General features: G+C 62.3%; 4 protein-coding genes and 1 non-coding gene across 13 annotated transcripts in view; 3 read left to right on the top strand and 2 right to left on the bottom strand.

Moving 5' to 3' along the window:
• ABCA3 (ATP binding cassette subfamily A member 3) overlaps window positions 1-3,027 on the top strand; it is a 32,104-nt gene extending 29,077 nt beyond the window's left edge. Inside the window, exon 31 of the mRNA XM_030285154.4 lies at window positions 465-3,027. Within this exon, the coding sequence (XP_030141014.4) occupies window positions 465-596 (132 nt within the window). The 3' untranslated portion in view covers window positions 597-3,027. The remainder of the gene's footprint in view (window positions 1-464) is intronic.
• A 655-nt stretch (window positions 3,028-3,682) lies between these two features.
• On the bottom strand, window positions 3,683-7,345 carry MCRIP2 (MAPK regulated corepressor interacting protein 2). The gene is made up of 5 exons (XM_030285161.4): window positions 7,181-7,345; window positions 7,020-7,101; window positions 5,273-5,400; window positions 4,955-5,056; window positions 3,683-4,129 (listed from the first exon to the last, which is right to left on the bottom strand). The coding sequence occupies exons 1-5, from the start codon at window positions 7,230-7,232 to the stop codon at window positions 4,059-4,061; spliced, it is 435 nt and encodes a 144-aa protein (XP_030141021.1). The 5' UTR covers window positions 7,233-7,345; the 3' UTR covers window positions 3,683-4,058.
• Window positions 7,346-8,649: 1,304 nt separating this feature from the next.
• TRNAG-CCC (transfer RNA glycine (anticodon CCC)) lies at window positions 8,650-8,720 on the top strand. The gene has a single exon. It is a non-coding gene; the product is annotated as a tRNA-Gly (tRNA).
• On the top strand, window positions 8,657-11,753 carry METTL26 (methyltransferase like 26). Of its 9 annotated transcripts, XM_072935936.1 has the most exons (7): window positions 8,657-9,020; window positions 9,474-9,516; window positions 10,106-10,268; window positions 10,427-10,486; window positions 10,885-10,952; window positions 11,158-11,236; window positions 11,301-11,753. In XM_072935936.1, the coding sequence occupies exons 1-7, from the start codon at window positions 8,672-8,674 to the stop codon at window positions 11,346-11,348; spliced, it is 810 nt and encodes a 269-aa protein (XP_072792037.1). In that variant the 5' UTR covers window positions 8,657-8,671; the 3' UTR covers window positions 11,349-11,753. The 9 variants fall into 9 exon arrangements, with proteins under 9 accessions (XP_072792037.1, XP_072792034.1, XP_072792035.1 ...); XM_072935933.1 differs by having other exon boundaries at window positions 11,158-11,753; XM_030285158.4 differs by lacking the exon at window positions 11,158-11,236 and having other exon boundaries at window positions 8,755-9,020.
• Window positions 9,159-14,718, bottom strand: WFIKKN1 (WAP, follistatin/kazal, immunoglobulin, kunitz and netrin domain containing 1). The gene is made up of 3 exons (XM_030285162.4): window positions 14,494-14,718; window positions 10,403-13,670; window positions 9,159-10,337 (listed from the first exon to the last, which is right to left on the bottom strand). Exons 1-2 carry the CDS (start codon window positions 14,716-14,718, stop codon window positions 12,180-12,182), a joined length of 1,716 nt encoding a protein of 571 aa, XP_030141022.3. The 3' UTR covers window positions 9,159-10,337; window positions 10,403-12,179.
• Between the last annotated feature and the right edge of the window lie 368 nt (window positions 14,719-15,086).

Genomic DNA, 15,086 nt, shown 5'->3' with positions numbered 1-15,086 from the left:
AATATAAGAATTATGTGTATGCTAGATACAAATGGTTATGTATAGTGTATATAGTATCATAAGTGTTATTTCTATATTATATAAATATTTTGTATACATAATGTGTTAGCAGAAACCTTGGGCAGCAATTCAAGCCCAGATATGTGTGTGCGTGTATATATATATATAAAATACATATATAGTCATATATATATGTATGTATTTGTATATATGTATGCATTTATCACATATAAATGTGTAAAACAATCATATCCATAGCATATGTTTTTAAATGGTGTCAGATACTCCTGGCTTCCCCTCACTCTCCTGCCAGGGAAGGTGTGAAAAAAGCTTTCTCTGCTTTCTGTGCCACCACCTGGAGGTTCCCTGTCACAGCATGGTGTTCCCTGTCCGAGCCTGGAGCTCCCCCTGTGGCCCTGGGAGTCTCCCATGCTGCCTGTGTCCCTGCCTTCCTTCCCTTGCAGGTCTTTGGGGCCCTGGAGAAAGCCAAAGAGAAGTATCGCTTGGAGGACTACTCGGTGAGCCAGATCTCCCTGGAGCAGGTCTTCATGAGCTTCACTCGCTTCCAGCACTACACAGAGGACAGAGGGAAATGAGCCCCCGGTGCCCTTCATCACGGACTGGCCCTCAGCCTATACATAGTATATATAGAGACAGTAATTTATATATTGGCGTGTCTTAAATACTGTAGAAATGTAAAACTTCCCACCGAGGGGTGAGAGGATGGCAGCGCTCCTGCCGCTGCCACCGGCTCTGGGTGTGCGTGTGCGTGCGTGTGTGTGTGCATGTGACACTGCCACTCTCCAGTCTTCTTCCATCCATACAGCAAAAAACTTCCACCCAAAAAAGCCTGGAGAGCTTGGATGGGTGGAGAGGGGTGTTGGACTTGGGCTGGCAGAGGAGGAGAGGGATCCCCTCTGCGCTGCTCTTCCCTGCCCGTCGCTCACACCCAGCGGGACGCTGCCCCGTGCTCCTCACCCGCATGTCTCTGTGTTGTTTGGTGGTTGCTCGTGGTTTTAGCAGGAGGCTGTCACATAGCTCAGATCCAAACCCTCCTTGGGGCAGCAGGCTGTGCTGGGATTGCCCCTGGGAGCACTTTGTGTCCAGCCAGGGGGAGATGGCTCAGCTCCTGTCTGGCACAGGAAAGAGGAGGCCCTGTCTCCTTTAAGTGCTTGGGAAAACTGTCTGCTTGCCAAGCCTGGCCCGAGGAGCTGGCTCTGGCCCCAGCTGTGCAAAGGGAGCAGCTGTGGTGCCAGGAGCTGGCACTGGGTGAGAGGTAGCAATAGAGCAATGCCAGAACTCAGCCCCAGGAACAGCACGTGATGGGCATGGCTGGGGAGCCAGAGCTGGAGGCGGTGAGGGGTGCCCAGGGACGCTGCAGGGACGGGTGAGAGGTGCCACAATGTCCCAGGGGACACTGTGGGCTGAGTGAGGGGTGTGCAGGGTCTTGGCTGCACTCTGTAGGACGGGTATGAAGTGTCACAGGGTGCCCAAGGATGCTGCTGGTCTCAGTGTTGTGCCCGTGCAGGGGTTCTGCCAGCAGCATCGCCCCACACTGTGCACTGCAGCCACAGGACCAGTTTGAAGCACAGCCCTCGCTGTGCCCATGTCCTGCAGAGCTCACCTCTTACACCCCACACAGCTCCAACCTGACCATACCTGTCCTGCATCCCCCTCCTCATCCCCTCTGCCCCTGACCAGGCTGTGCCAGCAGCAGGCAGGGAACAAAGGCCCTGTCCTGCCCCTGCCTGGCTCCAGGATGCTGCTGGTCACCAGCATTGCCCAGTCTTGCCTGGGCCCAGCTGGAGGAGGCAACTCCTTCTTGGAGTTTCCCAGTGACTGGCTTGGGGTTTTTTTGTTTGTTTGTTTGTTGGAAATCTGTGTTGATTCTTGTCTGTCCTTCATTAGTCCCTGTATCACCTGGGGCAGCCCCTTGGAAGCTGCCCCATGATCAATGCAGAGCTATTTGCACTATAGTACTACACACAATTGCACATAATTAATATTTATGGCAAGGGGGGCTGATTCCCTCCCAGTGATTGCATTGTCAGGGGTTTGGTTATATTTTTGGGTTGGGTTTTCATTTTTTTCCTTGTGACTGACCATTTATTCTTGTTCCATTTCTTCCCCTTGCTTAATAATGTTGTTCAGATCAATGGTGCATCATGTTACTAAGAATTCCCCCAGATCTTAAAGGTGTGTGTTTTTATTAGTCAGCAGCCAGCAGGTGAGTGGCCTGCTTAGACACCTTGGAGTCCTTTGGAGTTGCTGGCAGGGAGGGATTGCACCCTGGGAGCATCCTGGTGGGCAGCAGAGCCACCCACTGCCAGGGCACCATGCAGGTAGTAATCCCTGCACCAGTAACTTTCCCAGGAAGGGAAGAAAAAGGGAAGATGCTTTTTGCTGGGACAGTGAAGTGCTGAAACTCCCAGGAACTGTTTTCTGGAAAGAGAAGTACAGCAAAATGTAGTAGATCCTCACAGGCTTTTCCTGGGATGAGAAACAGTGGGAACATGGAGGTTTCAGGGGGTGAGATGCAAAAGTGCCACAGGCTGGCAGTGCCCTGAGCACAGCAGCAACAGTCCATGTGCTGTTGGCTCTGGTGCTGGGTGGGGACACAGAGGCAGCGTCACCCCCACACTGCCCATGATGCCATGGCATGGCAGGTGGGACAGTCCATGGCCCCAGCTCCATCACTCTGGGGCCACCCTGGCCTAAATAAGTGCTCGGGAAGCAGCATTTCCCTGTCCCAGGGGCTGTAGCACCCTGCCTGCCAGCGGGGCAGGCACTGCAGGCTGTGTGTGGTGCTGCTCCTGATTTCAGTCACAGCCGCAGTGCCAGGGGTGCCAGCCCGGGGCGGGCAGCAGGACCAGCAGTGCTCTGTGGGCAGGGGCTGGGGGCTGCTGTGACACTCTCTGGCCTCCCAGCTGGGAGAAGCAACACTGCTCCTGGGCAGCTTCTACTCCCCACTGGCTGCACTGTGGTTTTTGTTCCCATCATAGGAATAATAAAGATGATTTTTTTTTTTCCAGCGGGTGTTTCCTGGCCTCCTTTGGATTCAGACTCTATTCAGCCTGTGCTGGCCTCCTGCTCTCTGCGTGGGCAGAAAGACATGGGGGTAGAGGGGTGTCCTACAAAACCAGAACTAGAAAAGCTCAGTCTGACTTGGAAAAGCCCAGCAGCTGAGTTTTTTTTGTAGAAGCCGAAGTTGGGGTGCCCATTCTTTTTACCTTAGGCAGCCACAACTGTCCTCTCTCAGCTCTCCGAAACAACCACAGGTGAGGAGGACACCTCGAGCCAGGTACTCAAAATGCCTTTTGGCCTCCATGGCAGCGGGCAGCTGGTCCTGGCACTCCCATTCCTGCAGCTTTGCCCACCTACATGCTGCAGCCCAGCTCTGGAGCACAGCCAGAGCGCTCAGCCCCTGTTGCAGATGCCCAAATGCCCCCCCACCAATCCCAAACATCACCTAAGGTGGCACCAGCCCCTGGCTGAGCCCCAGGACATGAGGCAGAATTGGGGCAAGGGTGCAGCTGCAAGGAAGAGGGGCTCCAACCCCGTGAATGCAGAGAGGCCAGGTTCCCAGTGAGCCAGGAGTCAGCCAGGTGCATCCCCTCTGCAGGGGACACGCTGCTGCAGCCCCTGCTTCCCCTCCTCCCCATGCCACAGGCGCATCTCCACGGGCAGTTTCAGCGCTTTATTGTCGGGCGGTCCTGCTGCAGCTCCCCCCGTGCTCCCCGTGGCTGCAGGGGGGAGCCGCTCCCTTGTCCCCAGCGTGGCACTGCAGTGTCCCTGGAGCTGGAGGCTGCAGGAGCTGCAGCAGTCCGAGAACTGGCACTTAAGGAATCCTGGCTGGGGCTGCACGCTGCTCCTCTGCCGGGCACGGGGAGGGCGCGTGGCCGGGCATGGCTGTGGTCCGGTCCCTCTGGGCTGGCTCACTCCACTTTGGGCATCTTTTAAAAACGTGCTTCAAGAACACCACCGATGCTGGGCTGTCACCAGCTGCTTGCAGCTTCGTTTCTCTTATAAAGAAACCAAACGCAACCTTTTCTTCCCTTTTATGAGCCGTTCTCGATTTTGGCCAGAAATTGCTGTGCCCACCACTCCTCCAGGTCGATGGGAACAAAGTCTGAAAAAGAAGGGAGGGAGAGAGGGGAACAGCTGGAGCAGGAGCAGAGCTCTGGGTGCCCTCTTCCAAACCCCAGGAAAAATGACCACAGAATCACAGAATATCCTGAGCTGGAAGGGACCCACAGGGATCCTCCAGCCCAGCTCCTGGCCATGCACAGACACCCCAACAATCCCACCCTGGGCCTGACATCTTTGTCTAAACCCTCCTGGAGCTCTGGCAGCCCTGGGGCTGTGCCCATTCCCTGAGGTGCCTGTTCAGTGCCCAGCACCCTCGGGGGGAAGAACCTTTCCCTGATATCCAATCTAATGAGACCCCCAAGCCTCCTCCACCCCTGTGCCATGTCCCCAAAAGGCCAGACTGGGTCTGCAGGAACATTCTCTTCCTTGGGGAGCTCTCAGCTGCTGCAAGAACCTGCAGGCTGCTGACTCCAGGTGCCACCAGACAAGTGTTGTCCCCGTGCTCAGTTGTTCCTGCTGGCCCCAGGAGAAGTGGGTCCCCACAGGCGGCTCCTCTGTCTCCAGCATGATGCTGAACCCCTTGGTGGGTTGGAATGCCAGAGGAGTCAGCAACAGAGTGGAACATCCAAGGGACACAGTGCAACATCCCCACCACAGAGCCTGGGGCCAGCTGTCTCCCCCCAGCACCCCCAAAGTGACCTCAGCACCAGGAGGAGAGACCCAACCAGCCCCTCTGGCACATCCAGCACTGGAATCCTCCTTGTCCTTCCACCACAGCCCTGTTCAGGTGCAGGATGAGCCCACAGCCACTCACTGCACCCCGAGCCTGATGCACCCCAAAGTGCCACAACCACTGCCCACTTACTTTTGAGTCCGGGGTTGGGGGTTTTCTCCACATACTGCACGGGGCCGCAGGTGCTCTCCCCGCTCCGGCTGCCGTCCAGCTGCTGCTCTACCTGCTGCCAGGCTGGGGAGGGGAACAAGCGCTGCATGGGTTTGGGATGGGGGTTCCCAGGGTGGGGGGCTGTGGGACAGGAGCAGGAGGTGGAGCAAAGGAGGGCAAGTCCCCAGGCCGGGGACTCCACGACTGCCACCGACGTCCCCGGCATGGTGCAGATGCTGGGGAGGGACTCCATCTGCTCCAGCTCCCCTGGGTGCTGCCCCAGGGAGCCTCTGCCCTCACCTTCATAGACAAAGCGGACATTCTCCTCGTGGGCCAGGGTGTAACATTCCTCAGGGGCTGAGATCTGCTGCAGCAGCAGCGGGGGCCTCTTGCCATTCACTCTGTTGAAGACGAGTTTCTGCACTGGGCTGTGGAGGGAGGAAAGCAAGGGGGGATGAGGGCACAGGCAGCTCTGCCCATCCCAGCAAGAACTGGGGTGGTTCAGGTGTCCTGGGCTGCCCCACGGTGCACACACTCGCCCACAGCTGCAGTCACCCAGCCTTGTCCCCAGGGACTGGGATGGAAAGGGACCCAGCCCCCAGGGACAGGGGATTCTGACACAGGAGGGGTGCAAGGGGAGCTCCCTGGGGAAAAGCACCAGCTGCCCATCTCCCACCCACCCTCCAATCTAGCACCAAGTGCAATCCCTAAGATAAAGAATCTGCCACTAAAATTGCAGGAACATCAGGAAATGAAGTGAAATCCAGTCAGGTACTGGACAGGGGATGTGCTGTTTTCTGCAGACCAAGCACTCAGGTTCCCTGGAACAGCTCTGGCCGCAGCATGGGGCACACAAGGTGCCCCAGGACTGGGATGTTACATTCTGAAAAGTAGGAGCAGGTCAGGCTTCCTCAGAGCTGGGATCCCCTCTGGTGAGGAGCACTTCAACCACTCCCTGCCTGGATGCAGCAACCCCCACCAGAGCTTGGGATGAGACTTGGGAGCATGTTCAGTGCAAAACTCCAGTATTTTGGCTTTTCTGCCCAGCTCCAGGGCAGGACACGTCTGCAACAGCCACGTTCCTCAAGGGACAAAGTCTAAGAGGCCCTAGGAGTGGGTTTGGAGGGCAGGAGAGACTGGGAGCAGGCAGCTCCTGCAGATCTAGAGGCAGGGGCTGGGGAGGGCAGTGACATTGAAGCCCCCACATCCAGGGGCACTGGGCAGGCAGGAGGAGGGCAAGCATGGCAGAAGCCACTCCAGTGAATTCCAGAATTCCAGAGATCCCGGGAAGGAGAGGGACTGGGGGGTGGGGCTCATCCATCCACTTCTTGGAGCTGGAGAGGAGGTGCAGAAACAGCGGGGTCCCACTATCGTGTCTGGGTGTGCTGTGACTCCAGCCCTCAAGTTTGGAAAGAATCTCCTTAGGGGTCCCATCACCACCTCCCAGCCACTGGAATACCCCACAGCACCCAGCCAGCAGCTGCAGGTATTGCTGCGGGACACAAACTCACCCAGCAAGTGTCGCCCTCGCTTTTGGGGCAGAGAGGACCGCCAGCTCCGCGCGGGCTCCGCGGCGCCCGTGGGTGCGCGGTGCGGCCAAGCGGGCGGGCCCGGCGCTGGCCCCGCCGCCCGGTTTGTGCAATCGGGGCCGCCGGCGGGTGGGGGCTGGACCAGCGCGGCCCCGGCTCTGCCCCGCACCGGGACCCCGCCGCGCCGCCTCTTCGGCGTGACCCCCTGCTCCCACTCCCCGAGATTTAGGGGCTGGCCCGTGGGAAGGGGAAGGAGGGGGAGCGGCACTCCGGTGCGTCCCGGACGCGGGGCTGCCCACGGCACGCGTGCACAGAGCTCCGCGGGACGCGTGCGGGCACAAGCACCGCTGAGACCCCCGGGCCGAGCGGCACCGAGCGGAGAGCCCGCGCCCCCCTCCCGCTCCTGCCGGGCGGCCCAGCCCGGCCCGTTCCCCTTCCCCTTCCCCTTCCCAAGGTCAAGCGGCCCGGCCGCCCCAGGCCGGTCCCCGTCCCAAGGTCAAGCGGCCCGCGGGGCTCACCTGGCGGGGGGCCACGGGCCGGGCTGCGCTCGCCCCCGCAGCTCGCCCAGTTTGCTGCTGTCCACCGCCTGCTGCGTGGGACCTGCGGGGAGCGCGGGGCGTCAGGGGGGCGGCGGGGCGGGCAGCGAGCCCCGCGCCCCCCGGCCCCGCGCCCCCCGTACCTGTGCGGCGCTGCGTGGCGAGTTTGCTGGGGCCGCGCGTCAGCGTGTACATCCTGCGGGCCCCGGCCCACGGCCCTGCCGCCCCCGCCCGAGTGCCTCAGGTGCCCCTCACCGGGCGTCAGCGAGCCCGGCCGAGCCAGCCTCCGACACGCCCCCGCTGGAATTAAAGGGAACGCGAGGGAAGCGGGTGGGACGCGGCGACCGCGCGCGGCCGCTCGGGGGACACGCGCGGGACGGGCCGGGGGGACACGTGGGAGGCGTGCAGGGACACATGCGACATGTGTGCTGCGTAAGGGACGTGTCTGGGTTGCGGGGACACATCGGGGACACATCGGGGGCGCGCGTGGGGATTAATGGGGACACACAGGATGAAGGAACGTACACTGGAGACAAGCAGGGCACGTGCTGGGAGCACATGTGGGGACTTCCGTGGGACACAGAGGGGACGTGTGGGACCCGCACAGGACACACGGAATGCACGCAAGGGACATTGGACCATGCGGGGCTCAAGTAGGGGAAAGGGCACAGCAGACACGTGGGACACAAGATGGCACAAACGCGCAGAGGACACGGGAGTCACGGGAAACTCGGGGGGGACCTGCACGGGGACATGCAGGAGACAGGAGACTGCAGCCACGGCACACACAGGGGACAGATAGGTGTCATCCCTGGACCCAGGACAAAGGACCTAGGCAGGGAAACGTGAAGGGGCCCAGAGGCAGGGGCTGAGGTGCCACCCCCACGGGGACAGCGCTGTGAACAGTCCCGAGCTGCACGTCCCATGGCCAGCGCAGGGAGCCGGGGTGGGCAGCCGCGTCCCGGCCAGCACCGTAACCTTTGGAGCGGGGACGTCCCGCCAAGGTGTCCGCACGTGGCAGGAGGTGCAGACCCAGGACACGACCCCGAGCTGGACCCCGGCCACCCCGCAGTGTCCACCGGCCGCCCCCTGTGGCTGTCGACAGCACCCAGAGTTTTGGGGAGAGATCGTGTGATAAACACGAGGGTGACCTTCGCCTTTCCGCCACGTTGCCCCGGTAGCGGCCAGCGAGGGAGGGGTGTAAGAGGGTACCTCCCATAAAAGCCCAGCAGCGCCTGACCCTGGTGGGTGTCACCCCCAGCCCTGTTATTGTGCCTAAAAACAACCCTGACCCATGGGATGTCACTACTGGCTGTCACCCGCCATGTAACGTGCTGGCGGCTGTGCCTCAGTTTCCCCGCAGACCTGCCCGGGGTTTCTAAGTGCCTGTTGGCGCATCCCTGATCTTTTCCACGCTTGGAAGGGCTCTAGGTGGATCCCTCCGGACCTCCATCAGCAGTGAAAGGGCGGGTGGGGGTCCCCCCTCGCCTCGTTTTCCTGGGGTGTCCGCGCAAAGCAAAGCCTCGCTGTGTCCCTTTCAGGGGGCCGCGGCCGGGCCGGGGTCCCGGGGGGCGCAGCTCCGAGGGGCGGCGGGAGGGAAGCACTGCCGGCCGCGCCGCTGGTGTAGTGGTATCATGCAAGATTCCCATTCTTGCGACCCGGGTTCGATTCCCGGGCGGCGCAGTTTCCTTTTTTTCCTTCCTTTTTCCTTCCCCTGCCCTTTCCCCTCCCCGCGGGGCGGGCCGGGAGCCGTAGTCCCGCCGCCGGCGCGGCCATGCAGGTCCCGGCGGCCGCGGAGCGCAACAAGGGCCCGATCCTGGCGGTGCTGCGGGAGTGCGCGGGGAGCGGCGCGGGGAGCGGCGCGGGCGCGCTGCGGGTGCTGGAGGTGGGCGCGGGCTCGGGGCTCCACGCCGCGCACTTCGCCCGGGCCCTGCCGCAGGTGCGCTGGCAGCCCTCGGACATCGACCCCGCGGCGCTGCGCAGGTGAGCGGGGACGGGGAACCCCGGGGGACTCACTCCACCTGCAGCCCCTTCCCACGGACCGACCCACCCCGTTCTCTGCTCCCCATTTTATTTATTTATTTATTTCTTCCGGGGATTTTGGGAAAACACCAGCGTCCCACTCTCCTGCAGCCTGGGCTCTCCTGCTTAGTGCTTTGTTCCCTCCAGGAGAACCCCGATATTCAGCTCTTGGATGAACTGGATGCATATTTTTTTCCCTCAGCAGTGGGCCCAGGCTGCACAATTTTTTTCTTTTTTTAGGAAAAACCCAATAGCCAACTCTCCAGCAGCCCAGGCTCCCCCACTCACTGTTGTATTCTTTCCAGGAAAACCCCAATATCCTTCTCTCAGATGAGCTTAATGTGTATTTTTTTCCCAGCAAAGACCCCCTTGGACAGTCCAGACTCTCTGGCTTGATGCTTTATTTTTTTCCAGGCAGACCACAATATTCAAGTCCTGCCCAGCCCAGGCTCCCCAGGTCAATATTCAATATATTTTCTTCAATAAATCCCCAATATCCAACTCCCAAACAACTCATGCTTCCCAGCTCCCCAGCTTTATTTTTCCCAGAAAACTCCCAAAATTCAGTTTTCCACCGCAGAAAAATAATTAACCTGGTGGGGAGGTGCTGGAACCAGCCCCTGTCCAGGAGGAGTTTGGTGCTGCCCACCCTGCAGCACCCACCACCCTGGGTAAAAATAATCTCCAGGCTGGGAGGCTGCAGGAGCTGAGACCGAGGTGGTGAATGTGCCAAAAAGGACGTAACACCAAAACCAGGAGGTGCTGGTGCAGTGGTGCCAGTGGGGTGCCCCACAAGGGGACAGTGCTCCAAAACTGGGGAGGTTTGGCCCTGGGGCCTCTGTGTCCACATGCTGCTGGTTGTCCAGGTGCTGCCAGTTCTCCATCTGGCAGCTGCAAGCACAGGGCTGGGCAGGAGCCCCAGGCTGTGCTGCACCCACGTCCCTTTGTGGGTGTTTCTCCGCTTCAGAGAGCCCACGCAGGGCTTTGTCCTGCTGGGGGGGCACGGGGCACCCGGCTGGGCTTGAGGTGGGGTTTGGTGCCCACAGCATCGCTGCCTACGTGGAGGCCGCAGGGCTGCCCAACCTGCTGCCCCCCATCCTGCTGGACGTGTCACAGGGCTGGCAGAGCTGGGGGGGCACCCAGCCCGCCTCCCTCGACCTCCTGGTCAGCATCAACATGATGCACATCGCGGAGCTGCGGTGCACCGAGGTGAGCAGCCTGACAGCCCCTTCCCCTGCCAGGCCAGGGGGTTCCCAGGGGGTTCCCCAGCCCCCTGACCTCTCCCTGACAGCCCCTTCCCCTGCCAGGCCAGGGGGCTCCCGGGGGTTCCCCAGCCCCCTGACCCCTCCCCGCCTCTCGCTCCCCAGGGCCTGTTCAGGGGTGCCGGGGTGCTGCTGAAGCCCGGAGGTGTGCTCTTCACCTATGGGGTGGGTCACCTGTCCTGGTGCAGGAGCATCCTGGGGGGGCAGGGTGCCAGAGTGGGTACTGGGGGGCAGCTCCAGTCATGGCTTAGGGAGGGAGCTGGGAAATGCAGGGCTTGGCTTTTGGGGGTCTCTGCCTTTTAGGGCACATGCTGAGAACTGAAAGGAGCAGTTTTGGAGGAGACAGATCCTGTCCTCCCTCACCTTATCCAAAGCAGGGTCTGGGGTTGCCTGCAGTGGGTGACAGGACTCACAGTGTGTGAGGGGACTCCTTGGGGGCTCTGTCTCTTCCCACTTGGCTTCTGTGCTTGGTGGGGACACAGCAGCGTCCGTGGAACCGGAGCTGGGCTGGAGGAGGAGGCACAGGGTGGCTCCTGCCTGCAGCTCCAGCTGTGTCCCCCCAGCCCTACGCTGTGGACGGCCAGATCAGCCCCCAGAGCAACGTGGACTTTGACCGCAGCCTGAGGCAGAGGTAGGAGGGGGCTGGGGAGCTCAGGCTCCTGGGGACCCATCCTGTCCTCTCTGTCCCCCCCCTGCAGCTGCAGGAAGCTCCCTCCCAGCGTGGTCCTTCAAGATAAGCCACGCCTGAGGGCAGCCCCCAGCCGGGGGTGGCTCTGGGAGATGGGGCAGGTTCGGGGCGGGGTGTCCCGGGGTGCCCCACGCCTCCCTCCCCGCAGGAATCCGGCCTGGGGGCTGCGGGACACGGCGCTGCTGCAGGAGCTGGCTGAGGCCAACGGGCTGTGCCTGGAGAGGATGGTAGGTGATGCTGGGGGGCCGCCCGTGCCGCTGGGCCCCCTTGAGCCCGGCTCTGTGCTTCCAGGTGGACATGCCGGCCAACAACAAGAGCCTGATCTTCCGCAAGCTGTGAGCTGCCCTGGCGGTGCTTCCAGCGCCTCCCAGCACTGCTGTCCCCTCTGATGCCTCCTGCAGAGTGTCGCTGTCCCACCACGGCTGCCACTGGGGTGGGGGACAGCAGGGATGGGACAGACTCACCCCAGCTGGGGCTGACTTGGCTGGAGGGGAGGTCCATCTCCCCTGGGTGCCTTTGGAGCTCCCTTTGCAGTGGGGTGCCCCAGCCTGGACCACAAGAGCCAGCACAGCTGCTGTGGGGGACACACTTGTGTGTGGGGTGGGGGGACACGACTCCCGTGGGCATGGGGGAGACTCCTTGCTCCATTTCCTTGCAGGATCTTGTGCTGGTGGTGTTCCCCCTGCCCCCCTCCCCAGGATTGTGCCGCTGCCCCCCCAATAAACTCTGTGGCTTTGCCCCCCATGCCCCAGCAGCTCCCTGATGTTTTCAGCACAAACACTGGGGTTGGGTGTCCCCAGTTCCACCTCCAGCACCAATGAAAAGGCCGGGTCCAGCACCCAGGGGTGTTACACTGGGCCCAGAGGCTTTGATGAAGTGGGAAGATTTTATGAGTGGGGTGGTCCCAGCAGATCTCCCACCCCTCTGCAACCCAACCCAGTTCTCAATTGCTGTTGGACAGTATGGGGGGGGGGGGTCACACGGTGGGGGGAACATGCGGCAGATAAATTACAGTGGGGGTGGGAGCTGGTCTGGGGCTCAGCATGGGCTTGGGGGAACTACGTGACAGTGGTAACCTCTAGACACAGGCGCTGGTGCAGGGGCTCCCTCGGGCTGCCCCCTCCGTGCTGGGTCTGCAGCTCCCCCCAGTCGGCACATCCTCACTCTCCCCTAGTCCTGGAAGCGGTTCAGGAGGTCGCAGGTTTTCTTCTCCATCAGCTCATAGATCTTCTTGACCCGTTTGTCGTTGGCCGCCCGGACGTAGCTGCTGGGGTCCAGCGTGGCCATTCCATCGTGCACCTCACCCATGATGATCAGGGGCCCGTCCTCCGCCGTCATGTTGGGGCAGGGGCAGCTCCAGTCCATGTCGGTCAAGGTCACCTCCAGGTACTTGATGTTGAAAAACTTGAGGCCCATCTTCTCATCCTTGAGGACGTCCTCGAGAGCGAAGCGGGCTATGCCGGAGTCCTGGTCCTCCACGATCTCCATGAGCCGCCCCACGATGGCGAAGTCGCTGCGGCAGAGGCTCAGCACCATCTTGCTCTTCAGGCGGCAGGCCTTGCACTGCAGGCTCTTGGGGAAGGGGCACACGTCCTCGCAGGTCTCCTTGCTCTCAAAGTTATTGGTGTTGCCCTCGCAGCCGCCGTAGACGAAGGAGTGGCACTGCTTCAGCAGGTGGTTGTACGCCCAGCGCGGCTCCCAGTTCTGGCAGGGCCCCTGCACCATGGGCAGCAGGCAGGTGGGGCGGGCGCTGCCCAGGCAGGCGGCCCGGCACTCCTCGTACGTCTCGAAGTGGTTCCTGTTGGCCCCGCAGCCGCCGTAGCGGAAGGTCAGGCAGGAGCCCTGCTTGGCATCAAAATGCCAGCGCACCTCCGTGGCCTCGCAGCGCCGCCGGTCCGGCTCCTTCAGGCACTCGGCGCTGGGGAAGGGCTGGGGGCTGCCGCTCCGCGGGGTCCCCCCCGGCTCCCGCCTGAGCACGGACAGCGGGAAGTCGGCGCGGAGCAGCCCGGCGGCGTTGCGGGCCGTGCAGGTGTAGATGCCGGCGTCCTCGTGGCGGGCGTTGTAGATGACCAGCTGGCCGATGTTGGTGACCACCACGTTGCCGTACATCTGGTCCGGCCGCATGATGAAGTTCTCCTCCCGCTCGCTCTGCTTCTCCCAGGTGATGTCGGGCTGCGGGCGCCCGCTCACGTCGCAGCGGAAGCTGACGGTGCCGCCGGCGCGCACGGACTGGTGGAAGGGGTTGGTGTAGAGCGCGGGGGGCACCGGCACCTCGGGGCCGGCGCCCGGCGTGGGTCGCGCCGTGGTCTCCTGCGGCACGGGGCTGGTGTCGGGCCAGGTGAAGATGTGCTTGCAGGGCACGGTGGTGAGGCGGGTGCCGCGCAGGCACGCCTCGGCGTCCATGTAGCACTTGTTGTAGTAGGTGAGGCCGTCGGAGGCGCAGGTGAAGTTGGGCTCCTTCTCGCAGCGGTCCTTGCACTTGCAGACGGGCTGCCCGTCCCAGATGTCGCAGTCCGAGCCCTGCTGCGCGCACACGAAGCTCTCGCAGGAGGCGGCGGGTGCCGCTGCCAGAGCCGGAACGCTGCCGTCGGCAAAGCGCGCGGCCACGCAGCTCCGCAGCCCACACACGTTGGTGCAGCATTTCTCAAAGTCTTCACAGTCCTGCTCGGGGAGGGAGAAGGGATTGCGGGGGGAACGTGGGGGTCACCGCTGTGCTGGGACTGTGGGTGCTGTTCCCACCTCTGTGGGACTTTCGCACAGCCCTGTGCACCTTCAGCATCGCTGGGCTCCGGCTAAGAGCCAGACCTCCCCGGCACATCTGCACCAGCCCCAGCCCACCCTCAGCACCCCCAGGATGTTGGAGGGTGCACCACAGTGATGACGGTCCCTTCTCCCCACAGCAGAGTGCAACTCGCCCTTCTCAGCTTCTGCCGGCCAAGGGGAGACAGAACGCGTACAGATGAATTGTGAAGGAATCTCCCCTCGGGGTTCTGACAGCCCTAACCGGGATGGGGTTGCCTCTGCTCAGCCCAGTGGAGCTCAGAGCCAGGGCTCTCTGCGATGGACAACCCGGTCTGTGGGTGGGCTCCGGCCCTCAGGGAAAAGTTGGGAGACCATTCTGTCCTCGGCCTGGTGGGGTCCGTGTCCCAGCACACCCATTCCCTTCATCCCAGCCAGCCCTTTGACACGCTGGAAGCATGCTGGGGGTGCACAAGGAAGGTGTTCTGACCATGGGACACGGTCTGAGGAGGTGACATGAGGAGGCAACAAGCAGTTTCTCTGCCTGTGGGGGACTGGAGAGCCCAGCAGACAGGAGGAGTTTAGGGGGCAAAGCTGCAGCAGGGCTGAGCTCGTTGCTCTGAAACAACTGAACCGGCTGTGCCACCCAGCACAGGACCCGCACCCCAAATCATCTCCTTCGGGGTGCTGGGGATGCTCCCCAAACCCTGTTACCGCCCACCGCCCGCGCAGCCCCCTCGCTCACCTGGTCGGCCTGGCACTCCCGCTCGCAGGTGCTCTGGGCATCCACCCAGAGGTTGGGGTTCAGCTGGTTGGGGCAGACGCCCAGGTGCCGCACCCTGCCCGGCTGCAGGCTCAGCCCGGCCGCCGCCGCCAGCACGGGCAGGAGCAGCGCGATGCCCGCGGGGACCCGCTGCCGCCCCGCACGCCGGTCCCGCGCCCCGCGCCCGCCTCTGCCGCGAGGAGCCATCGGGCCACCCCAGCAGCGGCCTGGTCACCGGCGAGGGCTCGGGATAAATCACATTCAGGACGGACGGGATCACGGAGAAGGCGGGCGGGCGGGGGGACAAAGAGGAGGAGGAGAGGACCAAACCTCTGTCCCTCAGCACACCCGGCGCCCGCCGGACCACCGGCGATGCCGCCCGCCGCCTCCATCCATCGCCGCCGCTCGGCTCTCGGGGCGCCGGGACACGGCGGCAGTGGCGGGCGGCTCTCGGGGCTCAGTCCATCCCCGGCACGGCCAGCGGGGCGAGTGGGGTGGAAGGGGAGGACGGGAAGGTTGTAATCTGAATCCCCTCCCTTCCCACTGATGTTTCTGGGTGTTTGGAATGGGAAAGG

The sequence above is a fragment of the Taeniopygia guttata genome, chromosome 14 (assembly GCF_048771995.1).
Source record: "Taeniopygia guttata chromosome 14, bTaeGut7.mat, whole genome shotgun sequence".
Lineage (NCBI taxonomy): Eukaryota > Metazoa > Chordata > Aves > Passeriformes > Estrildidae > Taeniopygia > Taeniopygia guttata.
The sequence above is the reverse complement of the archived record's forward strand: the minus strand, read 5'-3'. Positions and strand labels throughout refer to the sequence as shown.